This window comes from Periophthalmus magnuspinnatus, chromosome 24 (genome assembly GCF_009829125.3).
Source record: "Periophthalmus magnuspinnatus isolate fPerMag1 chromosome 24, fPerMag1.2.pri, whole genome shotgun sequence".
In the NCBI taxonomy this organism is placed as follows: domain Eukaryota; kingdom Metazoa; phylum Chordata; class Actinopteri; order Gobiiformes; family Gobiidae; genus Periophthalmus; species Periophthalmus magnuspinnatus.
This window is the reverse complement of record NC_047149.1, coordinates 6,502,295-6,524,014: the sequence shown is the minus strand read 5'-3', so window position 1 is coordinate 6,524,014 and position 21,720 is coordinate 6,502,295. Positions and strand designations below refer to the sequence as shown.

Here is a 21,720-nt window from a genome sequence, read left to right as displayed (position 1 = left end):
ATAAAGGGATATTCTCATGTCAGACTGGCGTTTTAGGTAAAGTCAGGTGACCCATTTTGGTTGGAATCATTTTACTTATAAGTTGCTTTTCCATCACCTTATTTTTAATGCGCATTTTGAAGAGTTGCATAAGTAACGGGAGGTGGAAACGCTTCAGGTGGATTTTGACTTAAGCTCATAACAGTTAAAGTGCTTTCTGGAAAGTGGAAAGTAGAACGCATTTAGCCGCATAAACTCACGAATCAAATATAAAAACCCACGTGACCGTTGGACTACAGCCTACCTGCACTGGACCAGACACGGTCCCAGGCACAGGTGATGATCAAAGCCAAAATAATCCCAGCATGCTTGTGTTTGCCCAAAATCCTCCAGAGAAGCACAGCGAAACATCATTGTACCGCACAACACTTTAAGTCCAGGCCAAAAACAAATGATGTTGGCCAAATAATAACGCACCCAGAGACACATCTTCATTAGTAGAGTAACTCGGGGAAAGTTTATGTTTGTCCAGTGTTACAGTGCAGTACTTTGGCAAAGATTGAGGTAGAATGCTTTACCTTGGTGGTAAAACAAATCTATAGCATTATTACAGTTTAAAGTACCAGCAAACATTTGGACACAACATAAATGTGAGCAGCAAATGGTTAATTAACAGAAAGTGCGTCTCTGGTCAAGCCGAACCAATCAGAATGTGCACTGTGCGCCCTCTGGAGGATTAGCGGTGTCACGAGTAAGAAGACAGCAACTCCCGTAACCAGGTAACACCCAGTTATGTTGCAAATTTAAAAAGAATGTGTGTGGAAACCATAAATGCACATAGCTAACCTGCTAGCCACCACATTCCAAACAGGAAGTGATCATGGACGCACTTCCCGCTCCGTCGACTCTGGCTCCAATCCACTTTATATTGAAAAACTGTCGCCCCTCTCTGTGTAACTGCTGCTGTCAGGATCGTCACTTTGGTCTTACAACGTTCGTATTAAGCCGCTCTACGTGATCCTGGTATTTTTATTTCGCTATTGTGTCCGTAAAGCAACAGCCTTGCTCTGGATTGGCACTTTGGTTGCTATGACACTCTCAATCGGAATTCCTAATATGGAACTCTGCCTCAAATCCGCCCCTATAACTGCTCTAACCTCGATGAGCTTCATTTGACTGGAGGCGAACACTGTGGGTGACGTAACATTCCGTTTATTCACTTCTTTATACAGTCTATGGTGCAGTTATATACACCATATTTTATTTTCTGCTATAATGTGTTGCCTTGTGCGTTTGGAATATACCCAGTAGAGGACAGATGACCACTGCTGTCCAAACTCTGCCCCTCTCTCTCCCCTCCTGGCTCTGTAGATAAGAGATTTGTGCACACTGCTCATCATATCACCGCGCGCTAATCTGCTAATCCTGTTGTTTTTTTAAAAATAATTAACAAATATGCGCGTCACGGATCCTCTGCTGAACCACACCGCGGTAAATATAGGGCTCATTTCGGACGACCAGGTGGCTGTAAGTAGTCCCAGATGGCCCTATCCTGTGATTTGATGTGTCAAGGGTTAAAACTGGGGTGAACGCTGGGGTGAATGACACGTATGGATGGTCATTTGTAAATTGTCCTGGGTAGATTATGTTTGGTTTATCCGGATCCAAATGCCATCTTGTTATAAATATCAAGATACATTACATAAAGTCATCTATAGCCTGCGATAATCCACAGTAATTAAATGCAAGATAGCTTTGTTTTAATGCAATACAGAATTTTATTGCTAAAGATAAATCCTTGGAAAGCTTGAATTCTTCTGCTGGTGTCATGTGCTCGTCTCCATGGATGTAGATAAGCTGTTGTATTATAATGTTGTAAGTTTGTCGTCTCTGTGGGGTCCTAGTCATAAATGATGCTGATGAAGTAGGATAGTGAAAAGTATCAAAGAATAGTGGTGTAACTGAACATGTGGGTGTAGTGAATCATTTTTGATACAGCCCGTTAGGTTTGGTCCTCTGTAGCACTTCAATACAGTATTGTCATGATAAAATCTACTCAGGTGTTCTTTAGCGTGACGGAACAAAAGTTCATACGTGTCATGCGCTTCCACAGGGACATTATGAAGTGACTCACTATATTGGGGAATTTTAGCAACTTAGCAACACTTCTTTATTGGTCTATTATTCACTGTGCTCCTTCAGAGCGTGGCAGTGATGGTTCTGATGCACCTGCAGGATCCAGTGCTCTTAAATACTTCAAAACAGGAGTGTAATAGACAGAGGTTTGGCTTTACTGCTTTAGCAGCACTGGGCTGATTCACAGAGGAAACATGGCGTCTATGAACTTAAGCTCTGGGCAACCAAAAATGTATGTGTGTGTTCATGGTGGTGTGCGGATCACACCAGTGCATCACACCACAGTCCCAGAGGCTCAGGGTAATTTCACTATACAACAGCCCACTGTTGACTGAGTTGTAGCAGTCTGTAAATACATGGTTTAACAGACATCATTTGAACTATACAATTTTATTTTAGAAAGTGAAATGATCTGACTCAATCTACAGAATTTTTTTTGTTTTGGTTTAGCAAGTTATAGCACACTACAGGGCATCAGTGCTATTCCTGTTTTTGAATTCATGAAAAAAAAAAACATTTTAGCCAACTGTATACATTTTATAATGGGTTTAATACATTTTGCTACATATTTCTTCTTTTTTTGTACAGAAGTGAAAGTACACTGTACTGTTACACCCCTAATCCATATACTAATTGACAGTAAAACTCGTACCACTATTTTTACACGACAGATTTGTGTAAAAATAAAATCTATCATCTAAAAAAGTGTTGTATAATCACTGTGGTATTGAAACCAGTGGAGAGTATCAATCCTCTTTACATGATTGACAGGGACAGGGCTGTGTGCCGACTCCAAGCGGCATATTCAAACACTCCTCTCTGCTTTCCCATTTAAACCAGGAAGTTCATTCAATGCTGCAGCTCACAGTTCTCAACCCAACCTCCCTCTGTGGTCATTGATAACTCTGTACCCCCTATACCCCCTGTAATCCCTATGCCCCCTGACCCCCTTGTGACCTCTATACTACCTGTAATCTCTGTCCCACCTGTACACGTCTTATCTCCTCCTGCCACATTCATCATCAGTCTCTATCATTATTTAAATTCGACCTCTACAAATGTGACCTCTGAAATGTGATGTTTTAGTTTGGCTCTTCAGATTTCTTCTTGTGTCTTCTCTCAAACTGTACACTTGACCTGAATACAGAAATCACTATTTGAAGTAATTTATAAAAATGTCCAGATGTTAAGTTGAAGACCAGTGGCCATCCTACACTCATCCAATTAAAAAGTTTCCTCTTTTGGTAATATAATATAATATAATGTAATGTAATGTAATGTAATGGTTTGGTCATGTGACAGCACCTAAGAATGTTAGTAATTGTCTAAAGTGGATATCAACGCTCCAGGCACCAAAATGTGCCTCACTAAAAATATACTATGTTATGTACGAGCAGGAATTAAAGAAAGTTAAATTAGCAAATTACTGTACTTAAGTACAGATACCTAAAAAAAGTTAATTTTAAAGTGGACACTTTTTACTTTTACTTCACTACATTTGAGATCAGGTACTTGTACTTTCTACTCCACTATATTTGACTACTGTTTGAGACCTGATGAAAACGCTGAGGGTTTTTTATGAACTTCATAATTTGAGCAAAAAACTATACAAATAAAACAACTGATTCAATTGTTTCAGTTGAACCAAATTCAGTGCACATTTTCCATCAAAATAAGACCTCAACATCTGTTAGAAACACTTATTTTTACTATTTAAGGACCAGTTTAAAATGTACTTATTTTTACTTACCGTAAATTTCGGATTATAAGCCGCTACTTTTTTTCCACGCTTTGAACCCTGCGGCTTATACAGCAGTGCGGCTTATTTATGGATTTTTTACTGGATAACGGCCCCTGGGTTTTATTTTCACGGACAAGCCTTCTACACGTGGCAGATAAATATGGCAAAAACAACTTAAGTGCATTAAAAAAATACAACTCACCAAACCGCTGCATCAGAGGGAGCCCTGCGCTGATTATGTGATTATGTCTACTCTGCTCCGCAGTTTCTTTAAAAAAAAACAAAAAAACAACAACAACAAAACTCTAAAGGCGTATCGTTTAATCCCAGGTGCTTATTCTCCATGTGCCAAAGCAGTTTTGAAGGTTTCATTGCCTTATTTGCTTTTCCCGTATGTTACGTAGAGCGGACTCTGTGCGTGAGAGTCACCTGCAGCGACAAACCCAGATTTTAAGTAGGCATTGTCTGTTAAATTTATCTTTCTTTTTCTTGGAGGTCGTAGTCTCCTCTTCTGGCTCCTCAGTTGTCCTTTTCCCCTTTGTTAAAAGCTCTCCAAAGACTTTTGTTTTGGCTCATTTTCACTCGCTTGTGGCTCTACTTTTGTGCGTCGTGTCTGATGTGTTATACGTGAAACGTCATCGCGGAGACAAGAGCAGATAATATACTTGCTACTACATCAAATAGATTTCTGTGGCGATTTCCAACAGGATTTTCATGATACATCTACGGACGAGCTTATTAGTGTGTCATTAGGGACGGGCAAAAGTTGCTCCTGACCCCTGTGCGCACAGCGTCTGAAAATCAGGGCTCTTTACGCAGGACTGTGAGCTGTGTCTGTGTCTGTGAGACGTGAGACGTGAGACGTGAGCGGTGTTTGTTTTGAACATTGTTCCGCGAGTGTGATGCTTATTTTGAGCAACGAAAAATAAGAAAATATAATTTTATTTTAAGATCATAATAATCTTCCAATTTAAACTACAACAAAAAAAGAGCTAACACAAATAAAATACACTTCAGCCACGCAGAGCCGCAGTATGAGGCTGAAAGAGGCGCATACGGCTCCGGAGCCGCGGGTTGCCGACTCCTGAAATAGAGCCACTGCACGTAAGCTCGACATCAATGAATCCAACTTGGTCAATGTAAAAGACGACAAAAGTTTTCAGAGGAAATAAAAGCAGATTTTCTGTTTTGGTGCAGTTTTATTTTCTAAACCTGCAGATGTGTTCATCCCGTGTTGTTGTCGTGTTGGTTCCAATTTTCAGGCACAGTTTAAAAAAAAGCGTGTCAGTGCACCGTCTTTCTGTGTAAATATCTCATGTTACAATATGAAAACCTGCGGCTTTTATTCAGGTGCGGCTTATATATGTACAAAATTGATTTTCTCTTCAAATTTAGCTGGTGCGGCTTTTATTCAGGTGCGCTCTGTAGTCCGAAATTTACGGTAAGTATATTTTTTCATGTGATACTTGATTTTTTTCTTCTCTCCACTATCTGTACTTTAGTAACAAATGTGCGTACTTCCTCCAGCCCTGCCCATGTCTGTGTGTGTTGTCTGGTCTGTTGTAGATTCCTTTGGCCCAGTGGTGTTTACAGTGTCGTACAATAAGTGACACAAATATTGAAAATATGGCTGGGCGAGATTACTACATTTTTTATTCTTTAATCCAGATTTTTAATTATATTTTGTCTAATTAAAACAAAAATAATTCCTTGAGTGTAAACAATAGGCTTTTAATCAGTGCGGTTTAACACAAAAAGACAGATTTATTCGTCTTGATTTAAAAGACTATAGAACAGAGCACATCTTTGATAATTAGAAACTCCTCATTGCACGGCCCAAATTTACAACGCTGAATACCTTGAGGACATGTAGAGAGGACAATAAGGTCACAATGCTAAAGTCAAGGTCAGAGGTTTAGTTTGCAAGCCATAGACAAACACAGTACTATGAAGAAAAAACACTTCTCTCACTCTCACTCACATTTCAAACTATTCTTACAAATGCACTCTCTCACCTTCCAAATCCAATCCAAATACACTTTATTCACAAAACAATAGTTGCTACCTTCACAGTGCATCTTACCGAAGGCAATTTGAGCACTGAAACGATTCAAACGAATGATTGTGAATGCCAACTGATTTTAAAAACCTGATGGAGCACATTTAAACTACCACCCACAGACTGTACATATAAATGGACATAGCCAACCTGCTGGCCGCTGTATTTTAAATAGACAGTGAGCATGGGCGTGAAGTGGTTCCTTCAAGCTCTGGTTTGCAATTGACTTCTGTGAGAAAACGTCACTCCTCTTTTGGTCTTAAAATGTTCATATTAACTCGCGCTACATGATCCTGCTGTTTTTGTGTCACTATTTTGTCCCTAAATTAGACAAATCCAGAGCCTCCTTTCCCCGAGGTCACTCCCGTTAGTTTAGGGGTGTAAAACTCAATTTCACCGAGGGCCACGTCAGCAAAATGGGCCAGATGTAACTGTAAAACCATATAAATGTAACTGAATGTAATGTAAAATAAACGTAAATGCTTTTTTAACTTATTACTTGACTACAAACATTTCATATGCGTTTAGATGTAAAAAAAAAACAAAACTTAAACTTAAAATGTCAGTTTATCAGGAGATACAGTTACAGACAGTCATACATTTTAATTTACCTTGTCGCGGGCCACATAAAATGACATGGCGTGCCGCATTTGGCCCCCAGGCCTTGCATTTGTCACATGTGCATTAGCGCCCGCTCCCTGTACCTTCATGAGCCTTGCTTCCTGATATGCTCTTTCGTTCGTGCTGTGGTCTGGTTGCAGATTCGCCGCTATAACCGCTCTAGCCTCGATGAGCTTCATTTGACTGGAGCTGAACACTGTGGGTGACGTCACACTCACATACTCCACTTCTATTATACAATCTATGCTACCACCTGGTGACATCACAAGGTAGAATAGAGGACTTTTCAGCTACGTTAAAAAAAACAACCGCAAGTATTTTTGATAAAGCAACAACACTATTAAATCTGAAGTCAATCAATTTATGTATCATCTGGGACTTTAAAAACTACTGCATGGAGTATTTTTTGCATATTATCGAATTTTATTTTACTTTTTTACGATTTCTAAATGTTCTGTAAAGTGCTCAAGGGAGTTTGAGACTATGGGCAGCACACTTTTGAGAGGAAAAAAAATATCTAAATTTTCAGACAAGTTTAGAATAGATTAGATTTGTAATACATGTTGAAAAAGTTGGATTGTGCTCAGAGTGCACATCGTAAAACAACTACTCCAGGAGCATTGACATTTGAGAGAAGACTGAAATATGAACTGACAAGCCAATACAAATATCCCCATGCATTTCAGGACATGGTCTACACGACTGGTGCAAGACGATTCTGTGTAAGGATGGGACATTTTGTTCTCTGGGTTCATTAAATCGATATAATTAGAGCTTTTGCCATTTGATAATAGTGTTCTCACGATACCAACATTTCAAACTCCATTTCGATATTAAGGTATAGACTCAATACCGATACCACAATGATCTTTAGATAATAGGATGTGATTTTCAGCATTAAATGGCAGTACTTTTTTATATTCTCATGTTTCCTTATATCCGTGTAATCCCTCAGTCGTCCAGTAGGTTCATAGTGGTCCATGGTGTATACTAGTCTATGTGTCTTATACTTGTTCTGATACAGCTCAAAATCAGTCTAAAGATATTCAGAAAAGGTTCATTTTTGTCCTATGGATGCGACTTTAGTATGCAGAATAGGCTAAGCGCACAGCAGCACACGAGCTCACTGTGTCTCAACATAAAACATAAATCAATTAAAATAAAGACTACCCTTTTTTATACGTCGAATACTTCAGTTTGTGGTGTTTTAGTATTTATTATGCCTCAAAATTAGCATTTGCATTAGCACAAACATCTGAAGTGTTTCCCGGTGAAGTATCCATCGCGTTTGTGTAGTGTTGAACATGTTGTTAGTGACATCCACCTGCAGCTCCCTGTCCACTGCGTTATCTTTAAATATTTATTCACTTTAGTGTGACACGACAAAACCCTCTGAGATAAAACTGGACAGGAAGTAGTGATGCTAACTGTGAGGATGTCGTGCACAGAACCAATTGGCAAAAAGACTGAAATATGAACTGACAAACTAACACAAGAATCACATTTCAGAACATGTTTGTACAGATATAAACTACAGGGTTAGCAGTATTTTGCAGAATAAGACAGGACATTTTGGTTTGTGGAGTAAATTATGTAAGGAATTGCAGTCTTTCCTAGTGGCCATTTGAGAACCTAGAACTCAATGTTGAAAATTACATTCTACTATTTAAATAAACTGCCTTTTTTATTGTCATTGCAATATCGGTATCGAGTCTATTGATCGAAATAGAGTTAGAAATACACTACTCCAACACTAGTCCTACATGCGCTGTTTACCATCTGAACACTGTCGTCCTCTGGCTTCGCTGCGGCTTGTTGACCCTTGAAACCTTTTCCATGTCAGATATCATTCTTCCCAAGCAAAATGTCAAGGTTGCTTCTGAGGGTTATGCAACAGCGAGGAGAGTAGGAGGTTAGGATGCTCCCTAAGTCCTAAGTCCTCAGAGCCTGGAGGTGTTGAAGGGTGTGGGTGTGGGAGAGTGGGTAGCATATATAATCAAGTCCACTATTCATCATGCATTTAAATAGCATTATGTGGAGAAATAGTGGTCAGCAGGCCAGGTTCTGAATCCAGTCTTTGCTCCAAATCTCGGTTCCAGTGCCGGTTCCAGTCCTGGTTAAAGAGGCGTTCACACTTGTGCATAAACTACGTCAAAATTGGGACTAAGCTGGAACTAAATTCAATTACTAATCCTGGACAGTACCAGGACCATACCAGTACTAAACCACGATTAAACCAGGACCAAAACATTCCTGAACCAGGTCTAACATTGGGACTAAACTGGGGTCAAACTTGGACTCAACAAGGACAAGTGTGAACATACCCAAAGATTGGGCTCTGGCTTTAGTCCAGGTTCAGATTTTTTTCTGTCCCTTGCCCTTTTCTAGGCAAATTTTTAGGCAAATTTCTAGGCCAGTTTTGACCAGCTTTGGTTTCCATTTTTCAATGTTTTACAAGCTTTTGTCCTGCTTTAGTCCTGTTTAGTCCTGGATTATGTTCCGACTAATAGTTTTGGTTTCTTTTTATACAAACATTCCGGTCCAGTCATGGTCCCGGTCCTGTCCCGGTCCAGACCCAGTTCTGTCCTGGCCAGTCTTGGTCCAGTCCTGGTCCTATCATGTCTCGGTCCAGTCCCGGTCCAGTCCCGACTGTGCCCCAGGCCAGGCTTAGTCCAGTCCCAGTCCTCCTGTCACATCCCGGTCCTCTTCCGGTACAGTCCAGGTACAGTCCAGGTACAGTCCAGGTACAGTGCTGGTCCTGTCTCTGTCCAGTCCTGGTCCAGTCAAAGTCAAGTTCCGGTCGTGCCCCAGGCCAGTCTCGATCCAGTCCCAGTCCTGTCACGTCCCAGTCCAGTCCCGTCTCGTCAAGTTCAGGTCCAATCCTGGTCCCGTCCCATTCACATATTCTAATACTATATGCAGTAGTGGTAGCTCATTCCATTATGCAAATGTTCATGTTTGTAACAATGTGTGCAGTGGTCTGAGAAGAACAAACGCTACAAAGTAATGACAAAAATATGAATAACACCACAATTCTAACTCCAACCAAGTGTGACCATGTGTTGTCAAGCAAATTTCAAATGAAACTATTCGAAAATTCAGAAAAATGGGATGGGATTGTGGTAACAGACAAATCCAATCCACTTTTTTGTGCCAATTTGTTGTTAGAATTTGCATCAGAAGAAGATTTATCTTGTAACGATAGAAGTACCATTTAATATGATTTGCCAACCCTGCAGCTCCATTTCCTCAGTCAAAACTATGATTAACACAACAAAGATTTTATGTATCACTTTTATCCATTGTATTCTTTTTAGAACCATTTTTGAGGCCTCTTGATTTTATTTTATTATTATTATTTATTATTTTATTAGTCCCATTCGTCTGGAACTTAATTCTGCTGACTTTTTTATCTAAATGTTTTATGTTGCTTTGTAAACCATCTCATTAATAAAACACGCTGTACAAATAAACTTGGATTGGGACTTAAAATGACAGGTACCGGAACAAGTACCTCAAAGATGTTTTAGATTTTTTTCCACAAGTACCAGCACTAAATCAAATACTTGGGTTACTACTCATTTAACATACCACAACAGTATAGACATTTCCCAACCAAAGCCATGCTCGGTATTTCTTCCCTGTACACAAACACAAACATAAACATCTCACATATCTCTGTTCTATCTCCAAACCTGCTCAAATCTATACAAATGCTTAACATTTTACGCATGCAGCCTCCATCATCTCATTTAGACAGTTGGTCATTTATCACTGTGTGCGCTCTGGCCTTGATTGGAACACGATCCATCCTATTGCCTCTTTCCCTGCCTTCCCGGTGCTCACTTCTCGTCTTGGCACTGAAATTAAAAACGTGCCCCGTCCACAACGTGCACACTGCGGCATCCACGGACACGGCGCATGGCTCTATCCATCGCTATCTGTCTTGGCACGCGTGTGTATACAGTCTATTGACAGGTCACGTTTATTTTTTGTTGTTTGTTTTTTTTTTTTTTGTTCCAACATCCACCAATCGTAGCAAATCACATTTTCTGACACATTTTCACGAGTGACATTACAAACAGCGGATGCCCTTGAACGTAGAAGATTCCACGTACGGGTCTCGCTGCTGGTTTACTGCAGATTTTTTTTTCTTTTTTGCGCGCTCCCTAACGACGCTTCCTCGCTATCCCTCGTGTCGTCCTCTCCCCCTTCTTCCTTCTTCCTCTCCTCTTCCCCCCTCCTCATGCACATCCACACTCACCTGTCTTGCTCAGAACCACCGACATAGTCCACGCCACGAAGAGGACACTGCAGACGAAGCACACCTGCGCGAAAAGCTTCTCCCTCCGCTTGCGAACTTTGAAAATCTTTCCGATGATGGTCATTTTGGACGGGTTGCTTGACGTGTCCCGGACTTCCATGCGTTCTTCTGCTTGTTCTCCCTTGGCACCTCAGCCACTTTCGCTGCCCCTTCTAAGATTTATTCTCCGTTTTCGTCCTTGGGAAAGACGAATCAAAATATCTCCCTGTGCGTTGTTGTTTTCTTTTTCTTTTTGGTTCAAATCAGCGTGCGTTATTACTCATTTCGATCCAAACGCGAGGAGAAGCGAGTTGGTTTTTCTGGCCAATGACACCTCGGTCAAATTCTTCGTATAAACAGCAAATCAGCAGTCCCCTCGGTTAATCGAAGAAGTGGCACACGACATCCCGTAACGACCGTGCGTCTCGCCTGCCACCGCGAGTTCCATGCGTAAACACGGTCAAACACGATGTCACCCTCCAGATAACGCTGCTGTTGATCGTTCTGCTCTCTTGCATGTGTGTATCTGTGTCCCCTGTCCCTGTCCCGGTCTCGTATCGTAGCTCCCCCGGCGTCAAATGCGTCAGTGTGTCCCGAAGTGAGAGAAAGAAATCGCTCTACAGCTGCGGCGTCGTAAAAAAAAAAAAAAAAAAAAAAAAGGCAAACTCCACGCACCTGCGCCGGGTAAGTGCGGCCAATCTGAGCCCCGTGGAGGTTGGGCAGTGTGTGGCTGTAGGAGCGGGAGTGTACACGGGGAGCATGTGACCGGGAGAGTGAGTCGTGCCCCCCTCCTCGCCAAAGCAGAGCGCAGGGAGAGCGTCAAGCAACTGGCCCCCGCCTCCTGGAGCTCTTCACCCGGCTTCAGTGAGTGAGACCCTGCTCCTGACTGTGGAACTTCAGGGGAAATATACGGAGCTGGGAAGAGTAGGCAAAAGTGTACTTAAGTAAGAGTAACGTTACTTCAAAATGGTATTACTCAAGAAGAAGTACAAAGTAGTGGACTGAGAAATTACCCAAGTAAAAAAGTAAAAAAAAAATGTATGTCTTTGTGGAAATTGACACTCATTTTCAAAGGATAGACACAAAAATTAGAAAGAAAAAGCATTGTATTTGAAGCAGGGGCGCAACTAACACTAAATTTTTTTGTTTAAATCATTTTATATTGTCGACATAAAGCTTTTGTCCTTTGTAGATTTACTCACAGTGGGAAGAGGAATTCAAGGCAAGGAACGTTTATTTGTACAGCACAATTCAACACAAGGTAACTCAAAGTGCTTTACAGAATAAAAAAGACGTTAAAATCACAATACAACAAATCAAAACATGAATAATCATAAATAATCATAATAAAATTAATATTAAAGGAGAAAAGTGCAGAATAAAACACTTTCAGTCATATGCACAGCTAAACAGAACCATTTTGAGCCTGGATTTAAACATTGTCAAAGTAGAGGCCTGTCTCACATCTTCAGGAAGATTGTTTCAGTTTTTAGCTGCATAAAACTGAAACTTTGATTCACCATGTTTAGTCCTGACTCTGGGACCAGCAGGAGGCCGGTCCCTGAAGTCCTCAGAGTGTGAGATGGTTCATGTGGCACTAACATGTCGGAGATGTTAATTAAAACTTAAACTCAAGTGAGAGTACTGTCACTTCAAAACGAATATTACTCAAGTAGGAGTAAAAGTATGCTGTGAGAAAAGTACAATGTCTTAGTAAGTAAAAGTAACCTCTGACAATATGTGGTTGCATTGCCTCCTGCAGACAGAACAAATCTAGTCTCCTGCAGTGTTTCACAATTGGGTACGAATCCCAGTGGTGCATGGGATTGTGTTTTTTTTCCAGTTCAAGATAAGATCTGCTCTTCCATAAAATCAATTATGGTCACATGTAAGTTATTATTTACCCATTCACAGGAAGAATTTGACCAGAGCCAATATAGGAAAAGTGTCTTGCCAAATGAGACGACACCATTTCTTCTTTTTTTTTCGCTTTGACTTGTATAAACACAATATGAAAATCTAGCTATTTTATATTGATTGAATATGTGGTTTATGTCAAGAAGTAGATTTAAAGATATATTGAGCCCTGAGTAGAGGCTAGTTCCAGTGTCCTTTGATAAAAATGATGAGAGTGAAGCATATTAAGCTATAAACATTAGCTGCTAGTGTCAAATCTGGTTATTGATAAGGTTAAGGTTAATTGCCCCCTGTAGTTGTCCTCTGGATTTGACCATCCTTCAAAGACAGTGGGGCGGCCGTGTCTGTGAGCGCATCTCCAGATCTTGAGCTAGTCTCGGTCAGGACAACCTTAGCTGGAGGATTTGACCCATTGTGCATGTTTTGGGTTGATGAGGGAAACCCGGATGCCCATCGGAAACGCACCCAGGCACAGGAAGAACATGCAAACTCCACAAAGAAAGACCCAGAGTGACCTGGGAGTCAAACCCGGAACCTTCTTGCTGTGAGGCTAGCCACTGTGATGCTAACATGCTTTGTTGTCAGGCCATATATGCGCTGAAAAACAGTGGATACTTTTTACTTTCACGTTACTATATCCAAGAGCAGGTGTCTGTACTTTTTTACTCCACTACAAATCTGCACAATATACTTTTTACTCTATTACTGTATCTGTAGTTTTACTTAAAGCGGGACTAAACTCCGCCCATAACCACATTTGAAATAGAGAAATAGACACTGGGCAGTATCTGGACGACTAAAGAGGAGAGTGAGGAAGGAGAAGGTGCGTGGTCTGGAGGTATAAGGAACAGTGTGATTGGTCTAACAGGTGTCTACACTTCAAACTCCGCCCCTGCAGCCAGGTGTTTGTAATCAGAAACACCTGGCAATAATCGAGGAAGTCCTGCATGATGTCACATAGTACTTGAAATTTTAGAGGCCACTGAAGGCAACACACACGTTTAGATTTAGGTGTGTGTGATCAGAAAGCTGCAAATTTACCTACTTTGGACTAAGCTGATAACATTTAGGAACAGTAGATAATGCTATAAAAAACACAAATACTTGTTCCACTACATCTGAAAATTAAAGGTGTATAGACTTTAAAAGCACAAAACTGCACTTTCTGAAGTAGGATGGAACAACTAGTGGAAATTCTGTTTTTATTAGAATATTATATTAAAATAGACCAACCATACACTGCACTGTCTCCTTAAAGATCGTCTGTTACACAAAAAATGAGTCATGTGATCTTTAAGCTGCGTTAGAACATTGTTACCTCCTCAAAAACACACCTGGAGTTGTGTTTTGTTTGTGGATTATTACACTGTCTACATCTCCAAAGCTCAAAATGCCGTGTTCTACCTTGTGATGTCATTAGTGGAGCACTTCCTGTATTGCCAATTGATGACATCAGAAGGTGGAACAGATTTTTTTTTTTTGCAGTTTGAAAGAAGAACTCAGCCTAAATCTGCAGGGTTTGTGCGTTAAACATGTGAGAACGAAACAAAACACAACTCTAGGTGTGTTTTTGATGAGGAAACAACATTATAACATAGATCAGAAATTAGTGTAATATGTGTTCTCCTGGGGGACTTCAACGCCCATGTGGGTAACGACAGTGACACTTGGAGGGGCGTGATTGGGAGGAACGGCCTCCCCGATCTGAACCCGAGCGGTGTTTTGTTATTGGACTTCTGTGCTAGTCACAGCTTGTCCATAACAAACACCATGTTCGAGCACAAGGGTGTCCATCAGTGCACATGGCACCAAGACACTCTAGGTCGGAGGTCGATGATCGACTTTGTTGTCGTGTCATCTGACCTCCGACCGCGTGTCTTGGACACTCGGGTGAAGAGAGGGGCTGAGCTGTCAACTGATCACCACCTGGTGGTGAGTTGGATCCGCTGGCGGAGGAGGAAGCCGGACAGACCTGGCAGGCCCAAGCGTATTGTGAGGGTCTGCTGGGAACGTCTGGCGGAGCCCTCTGTCAGGGGGGTCTTCAACTCCCACCTCCGGGAGAGCTTCTCCCTGATCCCGGGGGAGGTTGGAGACATGGACTCCGAGTGGGCCATGTTCTCCACCTCTATTGTTGATGCGGCTGCTCGTAGCTGTGGTCGTAAGGTCTGTGGTGCTTGTCGCGGCGGCAATCCCCGAACCCGGTGGTGGACACTGGAAGTAAGGGATGCCGTCAAGCTGAAGAAGGAGTCCTATCGAGCCTTGTTGGCTCGTGGGACTCCTGAGGCAGCTGATGAGTACCGGCAGGCCAAGCGTGCCGCGGCTCGGGCAGTCACAGAGGCAAAAACTCGGGGTTGGGAGGAGTTCGGGGAGGCCATGGAGGAGGACTATCGGACGGCCTCAAAGAGATTCTGGCAAACCGTCCGACGCCTCAGGAGGGGGAAGCAGTGCTTCACCAACACTGTTTACAGTGCGGGTGGAGAGCTGCTGACTTCGACTGGGGATGTTGTCGGGCGGTGGAAGGAATACTTTGAGGATCTCCTCAATCCCACTGTCACGTCTTCCGAGGAGGAAGCAGAAACTGGGGACCCAGAGGTGGACTCGTCCATCACCCTGGCTGAAGTCACTGAGGTGGTTGGCAAGCTCCTCGGTGGCAAGGCTCCGGGGGTGGATGAGATCCATCCTGAGTACCTCAAGTCTCTGGATGTTGTGGGACTGTCTTGGCTGACACGTCTCTGCAACATCGCGTGGCGGTCGGGGACAGTACCTGTGGAATGGCAGACCGGGGTGGTGGTCCCTCTGTATAAAAAGGGGGACCGGAGGGTGTGTTCCAATTACAGGGGAATCACACTCCTCAGCCTTCCCGGTAAGGTCTATTCCAGGGTGCTGGAGAGGAGAATCCGACCGATAGTCGAACCTCGGATTCAGGAGGAGCAGTGTGGTTTTCGTCCTGGTCGTGGAACACTGGACCAGCTCTATACTCTCCATCGGGTCCTCGAGGGCTCATGGGAGTTTGCCCAACCAGTCCACATGTGTTTTGTGGATCTGGAGAAGGCATTCGACCGTGTCCCTCGTGGTGTCCTTTGGGGGGTGCTCTGGGAGTATGGGGTCCGGGGCTCTTTGCTAAGGGCTGTCCGGTCCCTGTATGACCGGAGCAGGAGCTGTGTTCGCATTGCCGGCAGTAAGTCAGACCTGTTCCCAGTGCATGTTGGACTCCGCCAGGGCTGCCCTTTGTCACCGGTTCTGTTCATTATATTTATGGACAGAATTTCTAGGCGCAGTCAGGGGCCGGAGGGGGCCTGGTTTGGGAACCACAGGATTTCATCTCTGCTGTTTGCAGATGATGTTGTCCTGATGGCTTCTTCGAGCCAGGACCTGCAGCAGGCACTGGGGCGGTTTGCAGCCGAGTGTGAAGCGGCTGGGATGAGAATCAGCTCCTCCAAATCCGAGGCCATGGTTCTCGACCAGAAAAAGGTGGTTTGCTCTCTCCGGGTGGGTGGTGAGTCTCTGCCCCAAGTGGAGGAGTTCAAGTATCTCGGGGTCTTGTTCACGAGTGAGGGAAGGATGGAGCGTGAGATTGACAGGCGGATCGGTGCAGCGTCTGCAGTGATGCGGTCGCTGTATCGGTCCGTTGTGGTAAAGAAGGAGCTGAGCCGGAAGGCGAAGCTCTCGATTTACCGGTCAATCTACGTTCCTACCCTCACCTATGGTCATGAGCTCTGGGTAATGACCGAAAGGACAAGATCGCGGATACAAGCGGCTGAAATGGGCTTCCTCCGCAGAGTGGCCGGGCGCACCCTTAGGGATAGGGTGAGGAGCTCGGTCACACGGGAGGAGCTCGGAGTAGAGCCGCTGCTCCTACACGTTGAGAGGAACCAGTTGAGGTGGCTCGGGCATCTGCTCAGGATGCCTCCTGGACGCCTCCCTAGGGAGGTGTTCTGGGCATGTCCCACCGGGAGGAGGCCCCGGGGAAGACCCAGGACACGCTGGAGGGACTATGTCTCTCGGCTGGCATGGGAACGCCTTGGGGTCCCACCGGAGGAGCTGGAGGACGTGTCCGGGGTGAGGGAAGTCTGGGAGTCCCTGCTTAGACTGCTGCCCCCGCGACCCGGCCCCGGATAAGCGGAAGAAAATGGATGGATGGATGTGCGCTTTAAAAACACAAAACGGCACATCTTTGGAGAGGACCGCAAGTAGTGTAAATGAACGTTTTTATGAGCATGTGATGTAAAACTATACACACACAGCCTCTTTTAATCAACCATTCTCTCACTGTAGATTAGAAGTTGAACTTATCTAAACTCTAGTCCTATCTCTCTCCCTCTGTGCAAACGCCAGGTAATTCCAATATCTCCCCTTGTGTTTAATACACACTCCTGAAGTCACCCGCTGCTCATTCTCATTCTGGGGGGATAATTGAGGTGAGGGATCTGCGTGGTCCCGGGCACCGCTGCCTCCGGTTGGGCCCTTCACACCCAATCTGGAGCCATGAAATCGGCCCCTCCTCGCCCTCAGCTGTACGGGGGACAGATATTACCATATTTTTTTTCCCTGCTCAGAAGAATTGCTCGATACAAATGATGCAAAAGTGCCGTGCGGAGCGAGAATTTAATATGGTGATTGCGAGGAGGGGGTCGGTGAGTTTGTTTGTTTGTACATTTCTGATTATGTTTAAAACTTTGACGAAAATCTGCTTTTTTTAACGCAGATTTAAGCTTTGAAATCACATAAAGACGCACTGTGTAGCTTTTCTGCTTGTCTATATGGATATGTTATTGTTTTGCCTGGATGATTCCGCAATATGACTTAAAACATGTCTATCTTCGTGGAGAAAAGCAAGTGGCACCGTCCGGCCAAGTTACAGGTAAGATCTGTGGAGAGGCGACCCCACTCATAGCAAGATTGTTTGTTTTTTTGTATTAATCTGTAATTTAAACTATGTAAAATGTATGAATTGCTCTTCTCCACCTGCTTGTCTCCATAGCAGTAGATATATTTTAATGTCATACTGTGTAACATTATACTGTAGTGCGCTTTTTTAAGGAGATATATGAATCAACAGTGGTAGTTTAGTTATTGTATCCCAGCTCAGATAAACACATACTGTTGTTGTGTCATTGGGCAACATAAAGCCCCTGACCCACAAACTGAAGCTGAGGGAACTCCACAGGCCCCATATAGTCTGGGGATTGAACCCGCAGCCTTCATGGTGTGAGGCGCATATACTAACCATCATTATGCTCATGAATCCATGTCAGGGGATGTAAAGAAGAGGTCTGTAGTTTGACGTCTTGATTTACATTATAGGAAAATAGTATTTATAATGTTTTTATTAGTAGTTATCGGACAACGTTTTGAAAAACTTTGGGGTTGAATACTTCCTCTACTTTCTGCCAAGGTGCTCAAATAATTCCTAGTTATACAGTAGTTCATTTGTGCTCGCAGAGAAGATAAATAAATTCAATTACAAACAAACAAATTCAAAGAAGAGGAAGAGACGAGGAGGAAATGGTCAGCTCCAGATTTTTTTCCCAAATATTTGCGCAAAATGTGTCTTTCCTCGGTACAGATATATTGTATAAGCAAAGGAGGGAAAGGAGGTAGAGGAGCAGAGGAGGAAGAGAAGGATGAAGAAGAAGAAGCAGAAAAGAGAGGAGGAAAAAGAGTCTTCACCAGATTTTTTTTCCCCAAATATTTGCGCAAAATGTATCTAGCCTCAGTGCAGATATATTGCAGCTCCTGAGGTCAAAATAAGTTCACCGTGCACTGTCTGCGTCTAACAATGAATCGTTTTATTGTCAGAGTATCTGGAAGTGCGCAGTTAGCATGCTAGTTGTCGTTAGCATTACCGTCATCTCAAAACTCCGCTTTGCTCTCAGAGAGTTGTGAAAAGCACTTCTAATAATCTCATCATTGTGAATAATTAGGATGCTCCGAATGCGTACGGTAAGTGAGGAGTAACTTTGGACGACTGCAAACCGTTTAAAATGAGCTAGTTCTGTTTTTCACGTTGTAAGATCGTTAAAATGTATCTGACGTAATGTATCCAGTGGCGAAAATGGCACTTATGGTATGTTCTATAGAGAAAGACTTTACAAAATGATCCCTTATATTCTGTACAGACTGGGCTGAGTATCTGTCTAATGCACAGAAAGCCCTCTGGTGCATCAACACTGTGTACACTTTACTGTAGCATGCACAGGAGGAAGAGGAGGAGGAGGAGGAGGGGGAAGGAGCGGAAGAGAAAGGAGACAGAGAGGGCAAAGGAGCAGAGAAGAGGAAGTAGAGAAGAGAGAGTAGGAGGACGAGAGCTGGCAGAGGATGTAACGCAGTGAAGGTAGATAAGGAGGGGATAGAGACACAGAGGAGGAAGAGTAGCTCTGAAGGGAGAGGTGTAGAAGAGGGAAAGGAAGTAGAGGAGCAGAGGAGGAAGAGAAAGACAAAAGATAGGAGGAAGAGGAGAGGAGGCAGAGGATATAATGCACTGGAGGTAGAGGAGTGAGAAGAGGTGGGAGAGGAGGTAGATGATGGAGTGGAGAAGAGAGGGGAAGAGGAGGAATAGGGGATGAAGAGGAGGGAAGACGTACAGAGGAGGAAGAGGAGCAGTGCAGAGAGCGGAGGAGGAAGAGGAGGACAAAAAGGAAGAAGCGGAAGAGAGGAGGGTGAGGAGAGGAGGCAGAGGATGTAACGCACTGGAGGTAGAGAAGTGAGAAGAGGGGGAGGAGAAAGAAGAGGAACAGGGGATAAAGACGAGGGAGAGGTACGGAGGAGGAGCAGTGCAGGGAGAGGCGCAGAGGAGGTAGAGGAGTGGAGGAGGAAGAGGAGGATGAAAAGAAAGAAGCGGAACAGAGGAGGCAAAGGAGCAGATACGAGAAAGCAGAAGAAGGCGAGGGCATAGAGGATAGAGGTAGAGGAGGTGGGACAGGAGGTAGACGATGGAGAGGAGAAGAGAGGGGAGAGGAGGAATAGAGGATGAACAGGACGTAGAGGTACAGAGGAGGAAGAGTTGCTGTGAAGGGAGAGGTGCAGAGATGGAAAAGGAGGAAGAGTAGCAGAGGAGAAAGGGGAAGAGGAGGAAAGGGGGGAAGAGGAGGAAAGGGAGGAAAAGGAGCAGGGGAAAAGAAGTAGAGGAGAGAGAGGATGTAGAGGAGGTAGAGGAGCAGAGTGGATGCAGGGGAGGCAAGAGGAAGGAAAGAAGGAAGAAGAAGAGCAAATGAAGAAGAAGAGCAGAGGAGGAAGAGAAATGCTAAACTTGCCTCATGTCTAATGTTCTAATGTTTTCAGGGCATAGACTCACATTTTTCACATTTTCTACTTAAAGGGAATGTTTAAGACTATTGTATATATTTTTGAAGTTCCCCTGTGTCGTCTAAGGACCCCCCGAAATCATTTTGCAACCCCCCAGGTTAAGAGGAAGAGGAGAGGAACAGATAGACTAGGATGAAGAGGAGCAGAGCACGCAGAGGCAGTATCAATGTTGTCACGTGTTTGGTCCTGTCAGCCTGGTGTGTGGATGGAGCTGGAGCGTGATGGCTGCTCTCCTGGCAGGGGATGAAGAGGAGGAAGAGGAGCAGAGTGGATGCAGGGGAGGCAGACCCAGCAGAGGCAGGACTGTGGGTAAAAAAGGTTGACACATGTTTCAGCCCTGTCAGCCTGCTGTGTGGGGACAGAGCGGGAGTGTGATGGCCGCTCTGGCAGTAAAGGTGACCCAGAGCTGCCCTGAGGCACAAGGAGCTCTGCAGTCGAGAAGAAGAGGAGAAAAGAAACATATCGAGGTTAGAAACTGTAAGACAATAGGTTAGCTCCTCCCTTCAGACAGATATAAGGCAGTGTCCAGCAGTAATCTGACCAGAACTGAAGAACGAGCAGCGAAACATCTTCACTCCTGCAACGTTTTGTCCAGTTGACACGTGTTATTTTCTTTCAGACCTGGACGTTTGATGGATTCCACAGATATCTGGCTGCTGTGATTGGCTTAAACTCCTCTGAGAGTCCCTCTGCTTCCACCATATAGACAGGAGCCATAAATATATACAACTGAGTGCTACGTATATCAGTGGAGTCTGAGTTTTTCAAAGAATCCCAAGTAAGTTCAGAACAAGGGACAACGAACATCTTCTGAGCACTCAAACCTCCACTGCAGGACGACACAGGATTACTCAAACAAGCATCATACAACTCCGAGTGCGTACTGACGAGGGCCGACTCTTAATCCGTTCCTTTAAGGTGTCCAGAGGTTGCTTTAAAACACCGAATACTGCATGACATAAGAGCTTTAATTCCGGCTCGGAGCGTTCCAGACATGTTGCGAAGGCCGTTAATCAAACATGTGTTCTTAGTGGGGGCTTTGTGAAGTCTCTGCCAGCCCAGTGCGTCGGCCATCTTTGAGTCTGCTCCTTATACCCACACACACGAACCGCTGTGCCAACACGCGGAGATTAGCGCTCCTCTGGCCCCTAGCACGCAGCGGGAGGGCAGGGGACCAGTGGAGGAGCCAGAGACGGAGCTTACAGGACTCTGCTGGACCTTCCCCAGATCAAATGTAGGCAGGGTTCTTTGGCATCTGGTCCTCATTTGGATGGTCAATAATCAGTGGGAAATGGGTTTAACTGCGACGGCTATAAGTAAAATGTAAGAATATTATAGAGTAAATGGAATTAGCGTGACTCATACGCTCAGTGCTAATGTTCTTAAAGAGGGAATATTGTGCGAAATCAACCTTTTGGAGCTTTCTTTCATCAAAAACATGCCTGATGAGGTTTTAGATGTCATCCATGCATATTTGAGTAATTTAGCGATCTCTCTCAGGCCCTATTTGAAGCCTTCTCACTGTTAGCTGTAAGATTCTGTCCAAAGCCCCGCCCACAAGCTTACATCACCCATGCTCCTGCACAACTTTCCATAAATGTACAAAAGCATGATACAAAACGATACACTACAACTTCACAAACCTGACGCGATTTTAAT

The 21,720-nt window shown here is 43.8% G+C and overlaps 1 protein-coding gene across 4 annotated transcripts in view; it reads right to left on the bottom strand.

Annotated features, from left to right (window-relative positions):
• The window catches only part of slc24a4b (solute carrier family 24 member 4b), a 97,796-nt gene extending 86,249 nt beyond the window's left edge, over positions 1-11,547 (bottom strand). For all 4 annotated transcript variants that reach the window (XM_033991237.2, XM_033991238.2, XM_055232362.1 and 1 more), the window contains exon 1: positions 10,801-11,547. In XM_033991237.2, coding sequence (XP_033847128.1) covers positions 10,801-10,960 — 160 coding nt within the window. In that variant the 5' untranslated portion in view covers positions 10,961-11,547. The remainder of the gene's footprint in view (positions 1-10,800) is intronic.
• Positions 11,548-21,720: the final 10,173 nt, after the last annotated feature.